Source organism: Lithobates pipiens, unplaced genomic scaffold, assembly GCF_037356315.1.
Source record: "Lithobates pipiens isolate NorthernLeopardFrog02 unplaced genomic scaffold, aLitPip1_a1.2 Scaffold_23, whole genome shotgun sequence".
NCBI classification, from domain to species: Eukaryota; Metazoa; Chordata; class Amphibia; order Anura; family Ranidae; genus Lithobates; species Lithobates pipiens.
In genome coordinates, this window is record NW_027507785.1 from 48,916,562 (window position 1) to 48,939,468 (window position 22,907).

Below are 22,907 nucleotides of genomic sequence, written 5' to 3' on the forward strand. Positions count from 1 at the left end.
GTATTGGTGTGTACTACTATGACCACTGTGCTGGGTATTGGTGTGTACTGCTATGGCCACTGTGCTGGGTATTGGTGTGTACTGCTATGACCACTGTGCTGGGTATTGACATGAGCTGCTATGATCACTGTGCTAGGTATTGGTGTGCCCTGCTATGACCACTGTGCTGGGTATTGGTGTGCCCTGCTATGACCACTGTGTTGGGTAATGGTGTGTCCTGCTATGACCACTGTGCTGGGTATTGGTGTGCCCTGCTATGACCACTGTGTTGGGTAATGGTGTGTCCTGCTATGACCACTGTGTTGGGTAATGGTGTGTCCTATTATGACCACTGTGCTGGGTATTGGTGTGTCCTGCTATGACCACTGTGCTAGGTATTGGTGTGCCCTGCTATGACCACTGTGCTGGGTATTGGTGTGTCCTGCTATGACCACTGTGCTGGGTATTGGTGTGCCCTGCTATGACCACTGTGTTGGGTAATGGTGTGTCCTGCTATGACCACTGTGCTGGGTATTGGTGTGCCCTGCTATGACCACTGTGTTGGGTAATGGTGTGTCCTGCTATGACCACTGTGCTGGGTATTGGTGTGCCCTGCTATAACCACTGTGTTGGGTAATGGTGTGCCCTGCTATCACCACTGTGCTGGGTATTGGTGTGTCCTGCTATGACCACTGTGTTGGGTATTGGTGTGCCCTGCTATGACCACTGTGCTGGGTATTGGTGTGCCCTGCTATGACCACTGTGCTGGGTATTGGGGTGTCCTGCTATGACCACTGTTCTAGGTATTGGTGTGCCCTGCTATGACCACTGTGTTGGATAATGGTGTGTCCTGCTATGACCACTGTGCTAGGTATTGGTGTGTCCTGCTATGACCACTGTGTTGGGTATTGGTGTGTCCTGCTATGACCACTGTGTTGGGTATTGGTGTGTCCTGCTATGACCACTGTGCTGGGTATTGGTGTGTCCTGCTATGACCACTGTGCTAGGTATTGGTGTTCCCTGCTATGACCACTGGGCTGGGTATTGGTGTGTCCTGCTATGACCACTGTGCTAGGTATTGGTGTGAGCTTCTATGATCATTGTGCTGGGTATTGGTGTGTTCTGCTATGACCTCTGTGCTGCGTATTGGTGTGTACAGCTATGACCACTGTGCTGGGTATTGGTGTGAGCTGCTATGATCATTGTGCTGGGTATTGGTGTGTTCTGCTATGACCTCTGTGCTGCGTATTGGTGTGTACAGCTATGACCACTGTGCTGGGTATTGGTGTGTCCTGCTATGACCACTGTGCTAGGTATTGGTGTGAGCTTCTATGATCATTGTGCTGGGTATTGGTGTGTTCTGCTATGACCTCTGTGCTGCGTATTGGTGTGTACAGCTATGATCACTGTGCTAGGTATTGGTGTGTTCTGCTATGACCACTGTGCTGGGTATTGGTGTGAGCTGCTATGATCATTGTGCTGGGTATTGGTGTGTACAGCTATGACCACTGTGCTGGGTATTGGTAGCTTAACATAAATTTTTTTTTTTTGGAAGCCAAATCTGAGGCAACCCAGGTCACACTAACCACTTACGAGCACAGTGGTCAGAAGAATATATCTACGTTTAATCCAAAAAGTTTTGGAAGCTGGAACACAAGAGTTATCACTAGAAGCCTGCAGAGATTCTATGCAGGTAGAACCCTGGTGGGAAATGAGCACCTGATCCATTTCTAGTTGTCCCCACGTCTGTGTCCACTATAAACCTGGTGACTATGGTGGTGTGTCTCTGGGACTATAAAGAAATGATGGATCCCAGACATGGGACTGACCACCTGAGTGTATTCTGCTTTTTGTGGCGTATTGTGCAGAACCTCAGCAGTACTTCAAGGACTGTGATGTATGAAGGAGTTCCTGTTTCATGTTATGTGTTCTTCCACCTCTCTCATCAGATGAGATACGAGGAATCCATCAACCAGACATCATGAGAAGATTGAGGCTTCTCCTTCTTCTGCTGGGACCCCTGCAAGGTGAGGGCTGGGAACCCCACTGTCATGGGTGAAGAGGGGGGACTCTGTGATGGTTGGATGGGTAGGTAATGCGACTGGCTTACTGGGGGGTCTCTGTTGTGATGGGTGAAGGCGGTTGGTGTGATAGGCGGATGGAGGGGGTCCTGTGGGGGGATCTCTGTTGCTATGGATGAAGTGGGGTCTCTGTGATGTAACAAGTGGAGGGATTCTGTTGCTGTGATGGGTGGAGTGGAGGGAAACCATGATTAGGGCATGCTTTGATGGGGTGAGGGGGCATGATTGGGGGACATTGTGATGAGGGTTGATGAGATTGGGGGTCACTATGATGGGGCATGCTGTGATTTGGGGGCATTGTGATGGGGAGTGGTGTGATTGGGGGACACTGTAATAGGGCATTTTGTGATTTGGGGATGCTGTAATTGGGAGGACAATCTGTTTGGGGGTTGGCAAAGTTTACTTTTTTAAATAAAATCTTGTTTACAATAAAAGCATTTGGGGGGTGATGTAATTGGGGGGACACTGTGATGGGAGAATGGTATAAGTTGGGAAGATTGTGATGGGGGTGGTGGCGTGATTATGGAACATTGTGAGGAGGGGGATTAGGGAACACTGTAGTGGGGCATGCTGTAATTTGGGGATGCTGTAGTTGGGGGGGGGGCACTGTGATTGGGGGGTTGGTGTGATTGGGGAACACTCTGATAGGGTGATTGTGTGACTGGAAGACATTGTGATGTGGTGATTGGGGAATACTGTGATGGACGATGTTGTGATTGGGGGACTCAGTAATGGGGGATGATGCGAAGGGACATGCTGAGCTTGGGGGAAATTGTGATAGGGTATGTGGTTAATAGGGGAAACTATGATGGAAGATGCTAAAATTGGGGCACACTGTGATGGGGGATGTTGAGATTGGGGCACACTAATGGAGACGGCAATGCGAAATCTGTCTTCTTAGCATTAGAGGAGAGATGGTCTCCATCTTCAACTTATGGGATTTACTAATCGGCAGGACAGACATGTAAAATCTCTTATCATGGGTTACAAAAAAAAAAAAAAAACTGTTGGTAAGCCTTAGTTGGTTAGAAATGCAGTCATAGTCTGACCACCCTCAAGGTGAAAAGTCTTCAGAGTCCTCTGAGTGTTCAAGTTTATGTAATACTCTTGGTAGAAGATGTTTTATGTGGTGACTTATTAGCATAAAACAATACCTGGACACAATCAACAGCACCTGCATTTACCCCAAAAAAATCGATGTCGCCCAATCTGGCTGCTTCCATAGAAACTTTTTTCTGTCATCTCCTCCATGCCAGCCACCTTACAGATCGGTTGATGTACAGTAGATGATGGATGCAGTGGCCATATATTGTTACATAGTTGGTGAGGTTGAAAAAGACACAAGTCCATAAAGTCCAACCTATGTGTGTGATTATATGTCAGTATTACATTGTATATCCCTGTATGTTGTGGTCATTCAGGTGCATATCTATTAGTTTCTTGAAACTATCAATGCCCCCCGCTGAGAACAAAAATGGAGATGAAAAATACAACAAGCATAGTGACCCCCTAATAAGGGTAGTGCTTGTCATACCCTATGTGGGGGTTCCCCTTTATCATTCGTTTGGAAAAGATGTCAATAACTTATTTCTTCATTGTGTATGAAAGTTTCCAGATGATTCCAGATGATGGTTGACAGCTCCTGGGGGTAGGTAAGATTAGATGACCAACACCTTGGGTTATGTGAGTAATAGTGATAAGATTATGGTGACCGGCACAAAGGGGTTAATGAAATATGGTGACGGCACATAAAGGAGGTGAGATTAAGTGACCAACACCCATATAACTCTCATTCCAAAACAGTGGAAGGACCCAGTAGCTCCAGCGAGTTACAGGCCATAATCCATGATAAACACAGATAGAAAGATTTTTGCTAAAATAATTGCAGAGAGATTAAAACTGCTATTACCAAACTGGGTACATAATGATCAGGTAGGATTTGTAACAGGGAAAGAGGGAATGGATAACTGCCTGAAGTCAATGTTTTTGATTTATGAAGTAAAAGGGGGGGGGGGGGACCCCAGTCTCATTTCTGTCAATAGGTGCCGAAAAGTCTTTTGACAGGGTGAACTGGGGGGTTTATGCTTGAAACATTAAGATACCTGGGTATGGGGGTGAGGATGATGAAATGGATATCTGCCTTTTACCATCACCCAACAGCTAAAATCACAATAAATGGAAACTTATCTCCTTCTCTTGAACTGTTTAACAGGACAAGGCAGGGATGGCCCCTCCAATGCCGTTTGCAATGGTATTGGAACCTTTGTTAGTTTCAATCCATAAAAATCCAGACATTAGAGGGGTGAGAGTAGGGGAACGGGAATACAGAGTAGCCGCTTATGCGGATGTTTGCCTTTCTATGTCTCCAACCCTAGGATAACAATCCCAATTATACTAGAGGAACTGAGTATATATGGAAAGTTGTCTAATTTTAAAATAAATATGTCCAAAACTGAGATCTTGAATATTACCATTCCAAGGGAGGAAGAACTGGCAATTCAACCTAAATTGAATTGGTGTAAGGAGGGATTGGGTACTTGGGAATAAAATTGACTGCATCTCCGGGGACCATGTTTGAGGCCAACTATATACCAGTGCTTAACCACTTCCCGACCGGTGCACGACGATCTAAGTCAGACGATGTACGGGCAGGCAAATTGGCGTACAGGTACATCCATTTGAAATTGCCACCGTGCCATCACGTGCACTCCGCCGGCGTCGCGCGCACGTGTCGGTCGGGACCCCGGACTCTATCGCCATGGGGATACCTGCGATCGTCTAATGGGGAGGCTGAACGGGGAGATGCAGAAGTAAACAGCATCTCCCCATTCTGCCTAGCAACAAGTGACACTGATCTCTGCTCTCTGTGATTGGAGCAGAGATCAGTGTTCACTAACAGACAGCCACGCCCCCCACAGATAGTAACACGCCCCTAGGACACACTTAACCCCTACACTGCCACCCCCTGGCTAACCCCTTCACTGCCAGTGTCATTTACACAGGAATCAGTGCATTTGTATAGCACTGATTGCTGTATAAATGACAACGGTCCCAAAAATGTCCAATGTGTCCGCCATAATGTCGCAGTCACAATAAAAATCACTGATCGCCGCCATTACTAGTAAAAAAAATTATTAATAAAAATGCCATAAAACTATCCCCTATTTTGTAAACGCTATAAATTTTGCGCAAACCAATCAATAATCACTTATTGTGATTTTTTTTTACCAAAAATATGTAGAATACGGTCGGCCTAAACTGAGGAAAAAAAATGTGCTTTTTATATATTTTTGGAGGATATTTATTATAGCAAAAAGTAAAAAATAATGCCTTTTTTTCAAAATTGTCGCTCTTTTTTTGTTTATAGCGCAAAAAATAAAAACCGCAGAGGTGATCAAATACCACCAAAAGAAAGCTCTATTTGTGTGAAAAAAAGGACGTAAATTTTGTTTGGGGGCCACGTCGCACAACCGCGCAATTGTCAGTTAAAGCGACGCAATGCCGAATCGCAAAAAGTGGTCTGGTCTTAAGCCAGCAAAATGTTTCTGTCTGAAAGTGGTTAACAAGATCAAGGAACATCTGAACAATTTGAGACATAAGCCCCTTTCAAGGATAGGTAGAATTAATGCCTTAAAAATGAATATCCTACCCAGGTACACTGGTATTGGAAATCCTAGCCTCAATCCAGACATCAGAACCGGTTGGTCCATATAACCTAAGGCCACTTCAGAAGGCAAGAACTCAACTGTGTATTAGTAGTAGGATGTAACCACTAGATGGCAGTGTGGAAAAGTTAGCATTACATTTGGATATGGAAACCTATTGGCTGTTAAGAATTGAAGGATGATATTTAAGTAAGCTCTAGTGGGTGGGCTCCACAACTGACGAAGCGTGTTGGGCGGAGCCATGTTCACTAAGTCCCTTCCTGTTTTATTTCACTTCTGGTGATGCACGAGGCCATTTTTATGGTTTCTTCAGTACACACACTATATAGACTCACATATAAGTACCAGAGTTTTTAATGGTTTTAAAATAAACAAAAATGGTATTACACTATTGTGAGTCCCCTTTGTTATAGTGGGGTTGTTTGGGGGAAATGGACCAGAGGAGGAGGAAGGAAGAAAAGTACGCGACACCTAATCGCTTATTTACTTTCTTATATCATAAGGGGTCACATTGAGTCTGGTGAGTGGTGCTCACTAATGCCGCGTACACATGATCGCACATTCTGACAACAAAATCCATGTTTTTTTTCGCTGATGTTGGCTCAAACTTGTCTTGCATACACACGGTCACACAAATCTTGTTGGAAATTTCCGATCGCCAAGAACACGGTGACGAGAAAAATGAAGTTCAAAAGCCAGTGCGGCTCTTCTGCTTGATTCCAAGCATGCCTTGAACTTTGTGCATCGGAATTATGTACACGCGATCGGAATTTACGACAACGGATTTTGTTGTCGGAAAATTTGAGATCCAGATCTCAAATTTTGTTTTGTCGGAAATTCCGAAGGAAAATGTCCGATGGAGCCTACACACGGTCGGAATTTCCGTCAACGAGCTCCCATCGAACATTTCCCGTAGGAAAATCCGACCATGTGTATGCGGCATAAGGGTGGAAGGTGGAGGTGGTCACGGGCATTGGTGTGTTTGAAGGAGTGGAAGAGAGCATCTTGCAACAGCTCTGTAAGCACTTTATTTTCAGTGGATGCGCCTGCGGTGAACTATGGAAGCACTTTAGAGGCCTGAGATGGAAATTGATAAGAATTGGACGATATTGAACTGGTTTATTGCAATTTTATATATATGCACTTTATTTTTTGCTTCACATAAGAATTTTTAGCTTTTTATAACATAGTAAATAGCTATTGCATGGTATTTTTTGTGTTTTTTATTGCACATTATTGATTCATTGCACAATTTATGGTATTGTTTGCACTTTACAGCACAGCACCAAGTTTTATTAATAATGTTCTCTTAGTCTTGACTATGGTATTAACTATGGCTGCACCCGTTACCAATAGCCCATCCCACCCTCCAATGATCACACAACACGGGATGGATTGAATTGGCCACAACAGCCAATCTTATTTTTATTAACCAAAATATAACTTTTATAATTAACATAAATAATGTAATAACCTTTTTACCTATATATCTATATATCTCTTTTCCGTTTTATCACCACCATGGGGCACAAGGTTCAATAGGCATAACACATGACTGTACCTGCTAGCCACTTCTCAGGCCTCAAGTCGCTAAAGCCTCCGACTCAGAGACAACTAGCAGGTACCCATATACCAACTGGGAGCCGCCCTCAGACGGGTCCCTAAACCATGCCCTTTAGGTGCCCATATGACCTTCACAAGTACCTTGCACCCCGCCAAACAACCACCAACCAGTATTCCGACCCCCTCTCCCTACCGTCACCACCATCTCTCCCAATCGTAGGGCGGGTGGGTGGGAAGCTCCTTAGCCTCACGGCTCCTCGTGCAGATTGGCCCCTCCCCTTCCGCTTCCTGCCACACAGAGTATGGAGCCCGCCCATACTCTGATCTGTCCAGCCCCCCGGCATACACCCCTTGCCTGGCTCCGCCCCGTTAACCCCTGTCATGCCGGCCCTCCGCCGAATACCTTCGGCATTGCTCCGTGCCTCTCTTTACTTACACTAGGTGCGATGACACCTCAAAAGATGACTGGTCAAAGCTTAGAGTCCATCTCACATCCATCCATATTTGTCTAGAGTGAGTTTTCAAAGACATGACATTGAGGGAATATCTGGCGTTCTTCCGCCAACTGGATAAAGCAACACTGCCCCAGAGGGCTGGAGGTCTTTAGAGGGCAGATGGCTAATTATATATCGGAAAGGTATAGGTGAATTGCAGGCTGATTGCTCATATTTTGTGGTCCAATGCCATAATGCCAATTTGTATCCATGTCTCCCAATGTTAGCTCTGTATTTGGGGGTCTTGGGTTGGGAATGAGGTCAGATAGCTTCATCCCCTCAATAGACCAACCTTACGTCCTCCCAGGGATACGTGTCTTGTGCCATAATTATTTGTGCACTATCTAATGAGCATTATTTGTTTATGCCAGGATTTCTATCGCAGACGATCCATATATCGCAGATTCCAGTAATATTCGCAGAAAAGGGCAGTTCGGTCACCATCCCTTGTGACTACAACATCAGCAGTGAGCAGGAAGCCACCATCGGGTCCTACAAGTGGTATAAACACTCAAAACATTCCAAGATGGAGATTTCCCCCGCCAATAATGAATTAACAGGCAGAATCTCCAGAGCCGATACAGATCAGTTCATCAATGAACGATCAGCCGCCATTGTTCTACACAGGGTGGGATCCTCGGATTCTGGAATGTATTACTGTGAAGTTTCCTTCCAGATTGGCAGTGACATCTCTTTACGTGGGGATGGGACATTTCTTAACGTGACTGGTAAGAGAATTCTTTTAAGGGGTATCCAAGGGGAGATCATGTCACTAAGGGGAGGTCCATTGTTATCTGTTTCCAAGGGAAGGTTCCTTGTCACTTTTGTCTGGGGGAAGGTCTGGCATCAGCTGTGTCTAGGGGGTGGTCCCATGTCACCTGTGTTCATGGGAAGGGCCTTTGTCACCTGTGTCCAGGGAAAGGTCCTATGTCACCTGTGTCCACAGGGAGGTCCCAAGTCACCTGTGTCCAGGGGGAAGTCCCATGTCATCTGTGTCCAGGGGGAGGTCTCATGTCCTCTGTATTCAGGGGGAGGTCTCATGTCACCTGTGTCCAGGGGGAGGTCTCATGTCACCTGTGTCCAGGGGGAGGTTCCATGTCACCTGTGTCCAGGGGAAGGTTCCATGTCACCTTTGTCCAGGGGAAGGTTCCATGTCACCTTTGTCCAGGGGAAGGTCCTTTGTCACCTGTGTCCAGGGGGAGGTCCCATGTCACCTGTGTCCAGGGGGAGGTCCCATGTCACCTGTGTCCAGGGGGAGGTCTCATGTCACCTGTGTCCAGAGGGAGGTCTCATGTCCTCTGTATTCAGGGGGAGGTCTCATGTCACCTGTGTCCAGGGGGAGGTCTCATGTCACCTTTGTCCAGGGGGAGGTCCCATGTCACCTGTGTCCAGGGGAAGGCTCCATGTCACCTTTGTCCAGGGGAAGGTTCCATGTCACCTTTGTCCAGGGGAAGGTCCTTTGTCACCTGTGTCCAGGGGGAGGTCCCATGTCACCTGTGTCCAGGGGGAGGTCCCATGTCACCTGTGTCCAGGGGAAGGTCTCATGTCACCTGTGTTCAGGGGGAGGTCTCATGTCACCTGTGTCCAGGAGGAGGTCTCATGTTACCTGTGTCCAGGGGGAGGTCCCATGTCACCTCTGTCCAGGGGGTGGTCCCATGTCACCTGTGTCCAGGGGAAGGTTCCATGTTACCTTTGTGCAGGGTGAAGGTCCTTTGTCGCCTGTGTCCAGGGGGAGGTACCATGTCGCCTGTGTCCAGGGGGAGGTCCCATGTCACCTTTGTCCAGGGGAAGGTCCTGTGTCACCTTTGTCCAAAGGAAGGTTCTTTGTCTCCTGTGTCCAGGTAGAGGACCCATGTCACCTTTGTCCAAAGGAAGGTCCTTTGTCTCCTGTGTCCAGGTAGAGGACCCATGTCACCTTTGTCTAGGGGAAAGTCCCGTGTCACCTTTGTCCAGGGGAAGGTCCTTCATCACCTGTATCTAGTAGAAGGTTCTTTGACACTCCAGCCTTTCTGCCAGTTCAGTTGAGAGAAGAAGGCAACGGAGAGACCAGATCTGTGAGCCTGCTCTAAGGCTGCCCTTAGATTTCACATAATGTTGCATCTAGGCGTGTGCATGCCAGAACTTTTCGTTTCGTTTAGTTTCGGTTGCATGAAGTATTTTGTTTCGTCATATCCATTATGTTGACCTGCTTTGTTTTTGGAATCCATTTTGTATATTTGTTGGTTTGGGTAGATTCTAAATTCAAAAAATTTCAGTTTTCCCAGAAGATTGCTATATATTTCGATATATTTGTTATTTGAATCTGAATTATTGAACAAATTCCTTGAGCAGTGTGATACTTTTGAACAAATTTGAAAAGTGAATTCATATCCCCATGGGCCCGAACCTACTATCCCATCGTGTGACATCATCTGAATGAAATGCATTCATTCATTTCGTTATAACTTTTTTTTTCAGGATTCTTTGACATTCATTACTATGTCTATTCGGAGATTCGGATGCATTCGAATCTCCAAAAATGAAATTTTTGTCTGAAAAACGAATCGTATCGAAATGTCTAGTTACAACAGTTATGCAGTTTAAGCCCTTGTACACACGGTCGGACATTCCGACAACCAAATCCGTCGGATTTTGTCTGATGGATTTTGTCCGAAACTGTTGCATACACACGGACGGACAAAGTTGTCAGAAAATCCGATCGTACTTAACGTGATGACGTTATTTCGTTAGGACGGGACTACATTCAGGCTAGTAGCCAATAGCTTTGGTGTAGGAATTTGATCTGAACATGCGTGGCACTTTGTCCGATCGGAATTCTCTACACATGATCGGACAAGGTCCGATCGGATCATGTTGTTGGAAAATTTTATAGCCCAGCTGGAAAACTTGGTCTGTCGGATACTCCGACGGAAACAGTCCGATGGAGCCCACACACTGTCGGATTATCCGACAACACGGTCCTATCGGACATTGTCCATCGGAATGTCCGACCGTGTGTACAAGGGCTAACAGTGCTCATTATGTATGTGCCAGATTCATCCAGCTGTTAGCCCTTGTACACACGGTCGGAGATTCCGACGGATTATGTCCGTTTTGTCGGATAATCCGACTGTGTATGGTCTCCATTGGACTGTTTCCATCTGAGTATCCCACAGACCAAGTTTTCCAACTTGTCGGTATTCATTTTCCGACAACATGCTCCGATCAGACTTTGTCCGATCATGTGTAGAGAATTCCGATCGGACAAAATGCCACGCATGCTCAGATCAAATTCCTAGACCAAAGCTATTGGCTACTAGCCTGAACGTAGTCCCACCGTAACGAAATAACGTCATCACGTTCTGAACGATCAGATTTTCCGACAACTTTGTCCGACCGTGTGTATGCAACAGTTTCGGACAAAATCCGTCGGACAAAATTCGTCGGACAAAATCCGACGGATTTGGTTGTCGGAATGTCCGACCCGTGTGTACAAGGGCTAAGAATAGTATCCATACAGTATGATCTGCATGTATTCAGGAATAGAGATCACACAGTACAGTGCCTTGAAAAAGTATTCATATCCATGAAATGTTCTACATTTTGTCATGTTACAACCAAAAACGTAAATGTATTTTATTGGGATTTTATGTGATAGACCAACACAAAGTGGCCCATAATTGTGAAGTGGAAGGAAAATGATAAATGGGTTTCAAATTTTTTTGCAAATAAATATGTGAAAATGTGGGGGGGGGGGGGGCATTTGTATTCAGCCCCCTTTACTCTGATACCCGTAACTAAAATCTAGTGGGACCAATTGCCTTCAGAAGTCACCTTATTAGTAAATAGAGTCCACCTGTGTGTCATTTAATCTCAGTATAAATACAGCTGTTCTGTGAAGCCCTCAGAGGTTTGTTAGAGACCCTTAGTGAACAAACAGCATCATGAAGGCCAAGGAACACACCAGACAGGTCAGGGATAAGGTTGGGGAGAAGTATAAAGCAGGGTTAGGTTATAAAAAAAAATCTCCCAAGCTTTGAACATCTCACGGAGCTCTGTTCAATCCATCATCGGAAAATGGAAAGAGTATGGGCACAACTGCAAACCTACCAAGACATGGCCGTCCACCTAAACTGACCGGCAAGGAGAGCATTCATCAGAGAAGCAGCCAAGAGGTCCATGGTAACTCTGGAGGAGCTGCAGAGATCCACAGCTCAGGGGGGAGAATCTGTCCACAGGACAACTATTAGTCGTCTCTCCACAAATCTGCCCTTTATGGAAGAGTGACAAGAAGAAAGACATTGGAGAAAGAAAGCCATTAGAAATCCCAAATGCAGTTTGCAAGAAGCCATGTGGGGGACACAGCAAACATGTGGCAGAAGGTGATCTGGTCAGGAGGGACCAAAAGTTTACTGTCCATCAGATCTTTAGGGGGGCCGGACTGTGCCCAGTGGGAGTAAACAATGCCCAATATTTGATATTAAGGGAAGAAATAGTTGGTGTCGGGAAGAATAGCAAAAATGCCTAATTTTTGTCGTCAGTGGAAAGAATTATGCCCCATCGTTGGTGTCAGTGGAAGGCAAAGTGCCCCATTGTTGGCGTCAATAGCAAGAATAATGCCTCAAGGGCCAGATAAAAGCAAGCAAAGGGACACATCCGGCCCCAGGGCCGCAGTTTGAAGACCACCGGTTTAGATTAAAGCATATTCATGTGTTAGAATGGCACAGTCAAAGTCCAGACATAAATCCAATCGAGAATCTGTGGCAGGACTTGAAAATTACTGATCACAGACACTCTCCATCCAATCTGACAGAGCTTGAGATATTTTATAATGAAGAATGGGCAGAAATGTCCCTCTTTAGATGTGCAAAGCTGGTAGAGACAGCCCCAAAAAGACTTGCAGCTGTAATTGGGTGGTTCTACAAAATATTGACTCAGGGGGGCGCCATACAAATGTCCCCCACACTTTTTACATATTTATTTGTAAAAAAAAGTTGAAAACCATTTATAATTTTCTTTCTGCTTCACAATTATGTGCCACTTTGTGTTGGTCTATCACATAAAATCCCAATAAAATACATTCACATTTTTAGTTGTAACATGACAAAATGTGGAAAATATAAAGGGGTATGAATACTTTTTCAAGGCACTGTATGAGCTGTATTCATCCAATGGGTGAGCAGTGCTCCTTCTCCCGATTATTCATGCTGTCACATGACACTTCCATCTAAAGTAATGATAATGTGACAATTGCCAATCCTGCCAATCAGAAAAAAATGACAAATAGCAAAACATATTGGGTTCAGGGTGATAAGTGGCTCTGTAAACCTATATTGTTCCTATATTGTTCCAGCTGTGATCTCCCCCCCCCCCCCCCAGGTGAGGAAGTGAGACCCGCATGTGCTCATACTGGAAGGGGAAGTAGAACGGGTGTTGGACCTGACCTCAGGCTATATCAGGAACCTGTGCTGTCAAATGAGGAAATGGCTCCATATTATTTATAAGCACGTTTATTGTCAGGAACAGCCTGGCATGGGGGGGCGGACGATTAAACAAGACTTGTAGATTTTTCCACCCATTGACCCCTCTGCCTTTGTTAAGTATGCCATTTCTGCTTGCTCCCTCTTCTCTTCCCTCTCATCCCTAGACATCCACCGACTGACCACCAAATGGTCTACCAACACCCTTCACCTTTGTCCACTCAAATTCCACCGCCTCTGTTATCCAGCTCTTCACACCATTTTATCCGTTCATTTCAAGCTTTTGTTGGACTGAAGACCCCGGCCAGCTAGTTTCTTCACCAGCTTCTCTTACCTTTGAAGGCAGGTGTAGTCTACTTTCTCCACTGCAGGTGGCGCTCATCCTCAGTGTCAATGCAAGTGAGGGAGGAATTCAAGAAGAACCTACAATATTGCACTGCAAGCGCCTCCACTGGCTGGCTCCCTGGCTTGATACCTGCTGAAGTTTCCCAATTCTTCACCATCCCCGATTGGTGAGAATACTGCTCTGGTACTTGCTTCGGTTACTCACTGTGGTCCCTGGTTATAAGGTGAATGGTCCCTTACTGGCGACAGCTTCCCCTCTACCTGCGACCACCACAGGTTCTCTGGCCGGCAAAACCGTTACCTCTGGTTGGACCAATCCAAAAGTCCCGCACAGAGGAAATTTGTTTTCAATTTTGGGGATGTGGGTATTTTAGCTCCACTTCTGTGACTATTAGCACTCTTTTCAAATATTTTCTAGTTGGACTGCAAGCCGCAATCCCAACCCTACGCTGATCTCTTGCTTCTGCATAGACCCTCAGATAGCCTAGCAATCAGATGTTCCCAGGATAGGCCTCAGGGATCTGGCCTAGCAGCCCAGGGCAATATAACACACGTCCACCCAGACAGCCGTCCAGGGGGCACAGAACCCCCGATCACCTGACTCCACCCAAATAAATAGGCTCTCCCAGCAGGCCAAGGGACCCAAGAAAATCCCTGCCCATTGGCTGAGACACCCCATTCATTCCTAATCTGTCCTTGCAATGCCCTTGTCTTATCTAATGCCACCAGATACCCAGGCCATCTAGTGGCAGAAGAGAGAAGTGCAGCAATTTCAGAATTAGGGTGGAATCAATTGACCTCCTATCAATTGGCCAAGGCAACTATACCTGGCAGATAAATTTAAGAGCAACCCTACCTAAACATCAGGGTGCTACATAAAGTTATTTTTAAAAAAATATATAAGACTTGTAGAATGGCTTGTAAAAAGTGCAGTAGCCCATAGTAACCACTGACTGCACTGAGCAGATGAAAGATCACTAAAGAGTTGACACGAGAATTAATTGTTTAGTTGTAAATGTCCGGTTCTCTTTTATGAGATGTTCCATTGTTCTTAGCTAACTCCAGCCTATGTTGCAGGTTCCATGGGTGAGCTGTGGCAGGAAAATGACTTGGATTGCAACTGCTCAAGTAAGTAATGTCTTTTCAAGGTCAGGGAGTAAGTAATGTAAAAGTGAGGGGGGGGGGGGGGGGGTCCAAGGAAAAGGATCCAATTCCACTGACCCAGAAGACAAATCACAAGGAGGACCTTCTAATCCATCTTCCCAGGGATGAGAAGGAGAAATGAATGGTCTACTACAGTCCATGCCACTTTTATGGAGGAAAGACCCAATCCTCTACAAGCCTTTCCAGATTCTTACCTAGTCCAGCTCTGTAGACACTGACACAAGGATTCCAGGCACGTTAAAGTGGAAGTAAAACCATCCATAAAACAGTTTCATTTCCAGCACGTGCCGGAAATGTAACACTCCCATTGGTTCTGCTCTCAACCAAACTGTCAAACCATCCAATGGCTGGTGTCCTAACTGATCACATGTGCAGCATCATGGCAGTTGTAGAATAACCAGAGGCAAAGATGGCACCTTCCTTGGCTGAAAGCGATAGGGGGATTTACTTACACTTTAAAGTGGTTGTAAACCCTTACAAACCACTTTGACCTACAGGTAAGCCTAGATTAAGGCTTACCTGTAGGTCCAAGAAATATCTCCTAAACCTACACAGTTTAGGAGATATTTGCCAAAACACAGGCACGCATGCGCCGTAGACAGCGGTGCGCAGGCACACTGAGCGCGCCACTGTCAACGGCGATATGCCATGAGTGACGGCTCCCGCGCGCATGCGTGGGAGTGACGCCATCGCGGCTTCGCCGAATGACAGCGGCGGAACAGCGAGACCTACCGAGAAGATGGATGCTGCGGACTACAGGGGACAGCGGTGACTTCGCTGGCTCCTGTGTCAGGTAAGTGACACATAATGAGCTACTATGCGATGCGATGCATAGTAGTCCATTATGCTTTACCTTTGCAGGGAATCAAAGAGGAAGTAAACCCATCAGGGTTTACTTCCTCTTTAAGTAGGAGTGGCTGCCTGCTACAGTCACATGATCAGTCCCAATGGTGTAGCTGGATTTAAACTGCTAGGAGAAGCAGTGAATAGGAAATGTCACTCCCGGGGGGGGAGTTCTAGAGACCGATAGCACTCATGGCACCTCCAGGTTTATCAAGGTTGCAAGGAAGTGGCAGTTTTTTTTAAATCCAGATAGTTGCAGGATGAAATGACAATGGCAGTTCCTAAAACATCACATTGTGACATGGCTGGTGTAGAAGGTATAGGTGTTTTTTGTTTTTAGCAGTAATGAAGTTTTCTGCAACTAATAATGAAAAATTCCCTTTTAACCACTTAAGCTCCCTGGACCAATTTGCAGCCAAAGGACCACGCCACTTTTTGCGATTCGGCACTAGGTCGCTTTAACTGACAATTGCGCGGTTGTGCGACGTGGCTCCCAAACAAAATTGGCGTCCTTTTTTTCCCACAAATAGAGCTTTTTTTGGTGGTATTTGATCACCCCTGTGGTTTTTATTTTTTGACAATGCCGAATCGCAAAAAGGGGCTTGGTCCTTTGGCTGCAAATTGGTCTGGGGCTTAAGTGGATATATAACACGGTGTATTGAAGTGGTTAAGGGGAAAATGTAAAAAAAATATGGCGTGGAGGTCTTGCCTAAAATCCTTACCAGACCCTTGAGGTCTGGTATGGATTTTAAGGGGAACCTCGGGCCAAAGTTTTAAAAAAAAATGGCGTGGGGGTCCCCCCAAAATCAATACCAAATCCATATCCGAGCAAGCAGCCATGGCAGGCCAGGACCATACCAGGTCGCTTGCCCTCAACATAAGGAGGGTGCTTTGGGGTCCCGCCCAAAGCACCTGGTCCCCATGTTGATGGGGACAAGCGCGTCATCCCCACCACCCTTGCCTGATGGTTGTGGGGGTCTGCGGGCGTACACGTACCCCTACCCAGTCACCAAAAAAAAAGTGTCAAAAAAGTAAAAATGACAGGAGACCGTTTTTGACAACTCCTTTATTAAAAAATCAGCTCATCCCTAACCACCAACACCAATCACTGCCGCTATCAACACTATATTTACCAGAACCATCTGCACCACCAACATAAATCAGTGCCACTATCAACACCATTGTTACCAAAACCATCTGCCCCACCACCACCAATCCCTGCCCCCACCAGCACCATAACCATTACCAGAAGTCCTGACGCCATCATCAAATACTGCTACTACTATCACTTCCAACACCACCAGGACCAGGTTTCATCACCATCAGAACCACCAATACCAAAACATTGCCACTGCCAACACCACCACTATCACTACTAACATCTCTTCAGGTTTCCTGGTGTTTCATTAGGAATTCCCCCTTTTCATATAGCACTTCACATGTATTCCCGATGATAGACGGCTGCAGAGGAGGCACGGGTACATGGCAGCTCGATGTCTTACTTTAAGCCAATTATTACTAATTAAATGGATTCCAAAAGATGGGAAAATCTGGCTTTGGGTCTCTCACATCTGCTGTGGTGCCATGTCTGGGAGAGGTGTTGGGTTTTGGGTCGTTTCCTCTTCTCTTCACATATGATCACCCGGTGATGAGGTCTCTCTGGTCTTATCAATTCATCATATTGCAAATCAGACTGAACGGGAACTATGAAGGCAGAAGCAAGTCGTTCTCCATCACTCACTAAGCCACCAGATGGACCAATCAGGGAAATAATTGGGCAGATGTGGGTTCTGATTCGGCTGTCTTATAAGGCCCCTTGATCGGTAATGTTTTTCTTATTTATGTTCTCAGATTCACATAAGTCTCACAAGATCTGTATCGTGCTGAAGGCTGTGGGCCTTGTGGCAATTCTACTGACTGCCCTATTCGGCTATCTGTATGCCAAAAAATGTGAGTGAAAGCAGAAACCGTGGACCTCTCCGGGGTGACCCGCCCATAGTACGGCTATCAGAACTCTCCATGAAATGTCCATATGGCCGAAAAAAACCTCCAGAACATTTCACAATATATCTGATATGGGGGAAAATCCAAAATACCAACCTGGTCCAATACACTTCTGAGGAAATGTTCAGCACTGACTGGAATATCGATCTCCTATATGGAAGTGTCTGCAATGCCCTCAGTACCTTATTCCAATATTCTAATAATGTTTTCATCAGCACAACTTAGAGAGAGTGATAACATGGAGGGTAATAAGGTTCCTGAGGGCAGCCCTGGTGGACGGGGCCTCCTCATTATATGCCTGTAGTAATCATCCTAATCTACAGCTATAGATCCCAATTTCTCTTCAGCCAATGAGATGCATGTAGTCCATGGAATAATGCGTTTCCTCTGACGGTACCCAGGAGGGCATTAGTCTAAACACACGGGTCACACCAGAGGGCCCCAGGCCACTTCCCAAAACTTAGGGCCAAAAAAAAAAAAAAAAGACTGAGCCGCATGACTGGAGCTTGTATAAGTGTGGACACCGATTTCACTGACTGAGGACACCTTTCCCTTTAATGCCCCATAGGAGATGATGGCTGTGCCCAGCACTAGGGATATGAGATTTCATTGTGTGTCATGGCTGGAGACTGAAAAACAATTCTGCCACATTGTTGTTTTATTGAGGTCAAGGTCGAGCTTTAGGGATCACCGGAGAGAATACGTATGTAAAAAAGAATAATAATAATAATAATATGCAATAAAGCGTATCTGTAAAATAATATTGTATGATGCTCCACCCACAATACCAGATGATGTGTTATGTGTGTCTGGAGTTCCAATCACAGTAATGAAAGGTGTACAAGGTGTGCGGATATTGAGAAGAAACACGGAGGGTAAAACACAGAAATGACTTTATTATAAAACAAACTTTGACATGTAATAACATTAAATGTAAAACGTGATAAATAACATTGTGATGATAAATAAAAGAACGAAAGGGACAGCGCAATCCTGGAGACAGCATGACCCCAGAGATGAAGGACATTACGATCCTGGAGACAGCATGACCCCAGAAATGGAGGACAGCATGACCCCAGAGACGAAGGACAGTACGATCCTGGAGACAGCATGACCCCAGAGATGAAGGACAGTACGATCCTGGAGACAGCATGACCCCAGAGACGAAGGACAGTACGATCCTGGAGACAGCATGACCCCAGAGACGAAGGACAGTACGATCCTGGAGACAACATGACCCCAGAGACGAAGGACAGTACGATCCTGGAGACAGCATGACCCCAGAGACAGACTGACTCCAGAGATGGAGGACATCACGATCCTGGAGACAGCATGACCCCAGAGACGAAGGACAGTACGATCCTGGAGACAGCATGACCTCAGAGACAGACTGTCTCCAGAGATGGAGGACATCACGATCCTGGAGACAGCATGACCCCAGAAATGGAGGACAGCATGACCCCAGAGACGAAGGACAGTATGATCCTGGAGACAGCATGACCCTAGAGACAGCCTGACTCCAGAGATTGAGGACAGCATGACCCTAGAGGCAGTGTGATCCTAGAGACAGCATGACCTTAGAGACAACTTTACACTAGAGATGGGGGACACCATGATCCTGGAGACAGCCTGACCCCAGAAACAGAGGACAGCATGACCCTTGAGACAGAATGGCCCTAGAGACAGCCTGACTCCAGAGATGGAGGACATCACAATCCTGGAGATAGCCTGACCTCAGAGACAGAGGACAGTCTGACCCTAAAGACAGCATGACCTCAGAGACAGCCTGACCCTAGAGATCGAGGACACCATGATTCTGGAGACAGCCTGACCCCAGAAACGGAGGAGAGCATGACCCTGGAGACAGCATGACTCCAAAGATGGAGGACACCATGATCCTGGAGACAGCATGACCCCATAGACAGAGAACAATATGGTCCTAAAGACAGGCCTGACCCCAAAGACTTAGGACAGCATGACCTCAGAGAATCGAATGGCCCTGGAAAGAGGTCTGACGCCAGAGGCAGAGCACAGTGTGACCCCAGGGACAGAGGACAGCACTACCCTGCAGACAACATGGCCCCGGACACAGGCCCGACTCCAGAGACAGAGAACATGACCTCAGAGACAGCATGACCCTGGAGACCATATGACCCCAGAGACAAAGGTCATCCTGACCCCGCAGAGGGAGGACAGTATGACCTCATAGAAAGATCCTTACCGCTTTACAGGGGATGGATGAGGAGGACTTGCAGGTTAAAAAAATAAAAAATGAGGTGTACAGAAAGGAGGGGGGTTAAGGTAATATGGTAAAGGAATAAAGTCTGCTCTTCAGTCTACGATCTTAAATAGTTGTTAACATAAGGACACTATACAGTCCACAGTTATAGAATATCCAGGTATGTGGTGCATCAGACAGAAAAACAACACCACAAGGATATAGATACACAATGTGACCTCCATCTTAATGCTCATTGGTGGAACTCCCCAGACAGAGATATTAGGTCTGTATGGTCATACGGTGTATAAACTCCAAAGGTTGGTTGCTAATCTTGCCAAAAGCTTCATCTCACAGGTCCCGTTTATGTCTGCAGATTACTCCCATGTATCTCTAGATGCCTTTATTGTGACACTAAACAAAAAAAAAATAAAAAAGGAAAAAAAGGAAAAAAAAAAAAAAAGAAAATAATATTGCAGTGTGTATCCTTAAAAACATCCCTCCTATTGCTCTCAGCCTCCTCCAAATCCCCAGATTCCTTTTATTGTTGCTTTGATATGACTACGTTCCTTCTCCATGGTCCCACTATATGTAGAATGCAGCCAGACTTTCCCCGAGGTGGACTATGGACTCTTATGCCGCGTACACACGATCGGAATTTTGGTCAGAAAAAGCTCTGATGGTTTTCCCGACGGGATTTCGCTCAAGCTGTCTTGCATACACACGGTCACACTAAATTCCCACCGTCAAAATGTGGTGACGTACAACACGTACGACGGGACTAGAAAAAAGGAAGTTCAATAGCCAGTAGCCAATAGCTTCCGTCTCGTAGTTGAATCTGAGCATGCCTGAGTTTTTGCGCGTCAGAATTGCATACACACGAACTGATTTTTGGATAGGAACTTTTTCAACCAAAAAAATTGAGAACACGCTCTCAATCTTTTGCTGGCCGAAATTCGGCCAGCAAAAGTCCAATGAAGCATATACACGGTCACATTTTCCGACCAGAAGCTCTAATCGGTCTTTTGCTGGCCGAATTTCCGATCGTTTGTGCGCGGCATTAGTCTCTGACGAGGCAGATCATGAAAAACAGATGACCGGACCATTACGTAGTGGATGTGTATGGATCATTTTTGGAGAAAAAGGATCTATATTTTAGTGTCACTTTAACCACTTGCCGACCAGCGCACGACGATGTACGTCGACAGAATGGCACGGGCAGGCAAATGGGCGTACATGTACGTCCCTTTAAATTTGCCGCCCTGCCATCGCTGGTCGGGACCTCCGTGAGTCCGGTCGCGGGACCCGCGGACTCGATCGCCGCGGGCATCCCCGCGATCGTCTCACGGGACGGCTGAATGGAGGAAATGCCGTTGTAAACAACATTTCTCCATTCTGCCTAGCAACTAGTGACGCTGATCTCTGCTCCATTTGATTGGAGCAGAGATCAGTGTTCACTAAATGAAAGCCCAACCCCCCCCACAGTTAGTAACACACCCCTAGGAACACTTAACCCCTACACTGCCACCCACTGGTTAACCCCTTCACTGCCAGTGTCATTTACACAGGAATCACTGCATTTATATAGCAGTGATTACTGTATAAATGGCAGTGGTCCCAAAAATGTGTCAAAAATGTCCGATGTGTCCCCCACAATGTCGCAGTCACAATAAAAATCGCTGATTGCCGCCATTACTAGTAAAAAAAAAAAAAAAATTTTTTTACCAAAAATATGTAGAAGAATACGTATCGGCCTAAACTGAGGGAAAAAAAATGTTTTTTTTATATATTTTTGGGGGATATTTATTATAACAAAAAGTAAAAAATAATGCGTTTTTTTCAAAATTGTCGCTCTATTTTTGTTTATAGCGCAAAAAATAAAAACCACAGAGGTGATCAAATACCACCAAAAGAAAGCTCTATTTGTGGGAAAAAAAAGGACGTCAATTTTGTTTGGGAGTCACGTCGCACCACCGCGCAATTGTCAGTTAAAGCGACGCAGTGCCGAATCGCAAAAAGGGGTCTGGTCTTTGACCAGCAAATTGGTCTGGTCTGAAAGTGGTTAAATTAAATATTTGAAGGATATCTTGTATGTTGCCCTCTTACTACCTTCTTCCATAATACTATATTCCCTGTCTGAATTTTTTTACCTCCATCTGACCCTTTGATTTTTTAGGCATGACACATTTTTTTTGGACAGAAGCCTTTCAAATCGAAAAAAGGTTGTTTTGTACAATTATTGAACTACATTATGAACCAAAAGACTCTTACTTGAGGTTATATTCCTATAGACCAGGAGAGGGCGCACTGATAATGTCTTTGAAAGCGCTCAATCTCACTTTAAAGCGGAGTTCCACCCAAAAGTGGAACTTCTGCTCATTGTACTCCTTCCCCCCTCCGGTGCCACATTTGGCACCTTTCGGGAAGGGGGGACAAGGATATCTGTCTTTCACAGGTATCCTGTCCCCACTTCCGGGAGCCTCAGCCGCGGGTATTGACATCACCGCCCGGGCTCACTCCTCGTTCCCTAGCCGCCGCGCCAGTAGGAGAGAGGAGCAGAGCCTCGCGCATGTGCCGTAGGGTTCCCGGCATGAAGCCGTAAGGCTACACTGCCGGGTTCCTTTACTCGCAATGGAGGTGGCACGCACCCGACAGCTAATGAGACATCATCTGCGGTGCCGACATCGCTGGATCCATGGACAGGTAAGTGTCCGATAATTAAAATTCAGCAGGTGCAGTATGCTTTTCATTTTTGCAGCGGTGGCCGGACCCCCGCTTTAATTACTTAACCGCTTCAGCCCCGGAAGAATCTACCCCCCCTTCCTGACAAGAGCACTTTTTGTGATTGGGCACTGCATCGCTTTAACTGACAATTGCGCAGTTGTGGGACGTGGCTCCCAAACAAAATTGACGTCCTTTTTTTCCCCCAAATAGAGCTTTCTTTTGGTGGTATTTGATCACCTCTGTAGTTTTTATTTTTTGCGCCATAAACAAAAAATGAGCGTGAATTTTGAAAAAAAAACGCATTATTTTTTACATTTTGCTATAATAAATATCCCCCAAAAATATATTTAAAACATTTTTTTCCTCAG

General features: G+C 45.8%; 1 protein-coding gene and 1 long non-coding RNA gene across 2 annotated transcripts; one reads left to right on the top strand and one right to left on the bottom strand.

The window, feature by feature from the left end:
* The first annotated feature begins 1,886 nt into the window (after positions 1–1,886).
* On the top strand, positions 1,887–18,374 carry LOC143927472 (natural cytotoxicity triggering receptor 3-like). Its single transcript, XM_077451563.1, has 4 exons — positions 1,887–2,006; positions 8,154–8,510; positions 14,664–14,714; positions 17,445–18,374. Exons 1-4 carry the CDS (start codon positions 1,898–1,900, stop codon positions 17,549–17,551), a joined length of 624 nt encoding a protein of 207 aa, XP_077307689.1. The 5' UTR covers positions 1,887–1,897; the 3' UTR covers positions 17,552–18,374.
* Positions 18,375–18,473: 99 nt separating this feature from the next.
* LOC143927473 (uncharacterized) lies at positions 18,474–22,867 on the bottom strand. Its single transcript, XR_013262274.1, has 2 exons — positions 19,058–22,867; positions 18,474–18,975 (listed from the first exon to the last, which is right to left on the bottom strand). It is a non-coding gene; the product is annotated as an uncharacterized LOC143927473 (long non-coding RNA).
* Between the last annotated feature and the right edge of the window lie 40 nt (positions 22,868–22,907).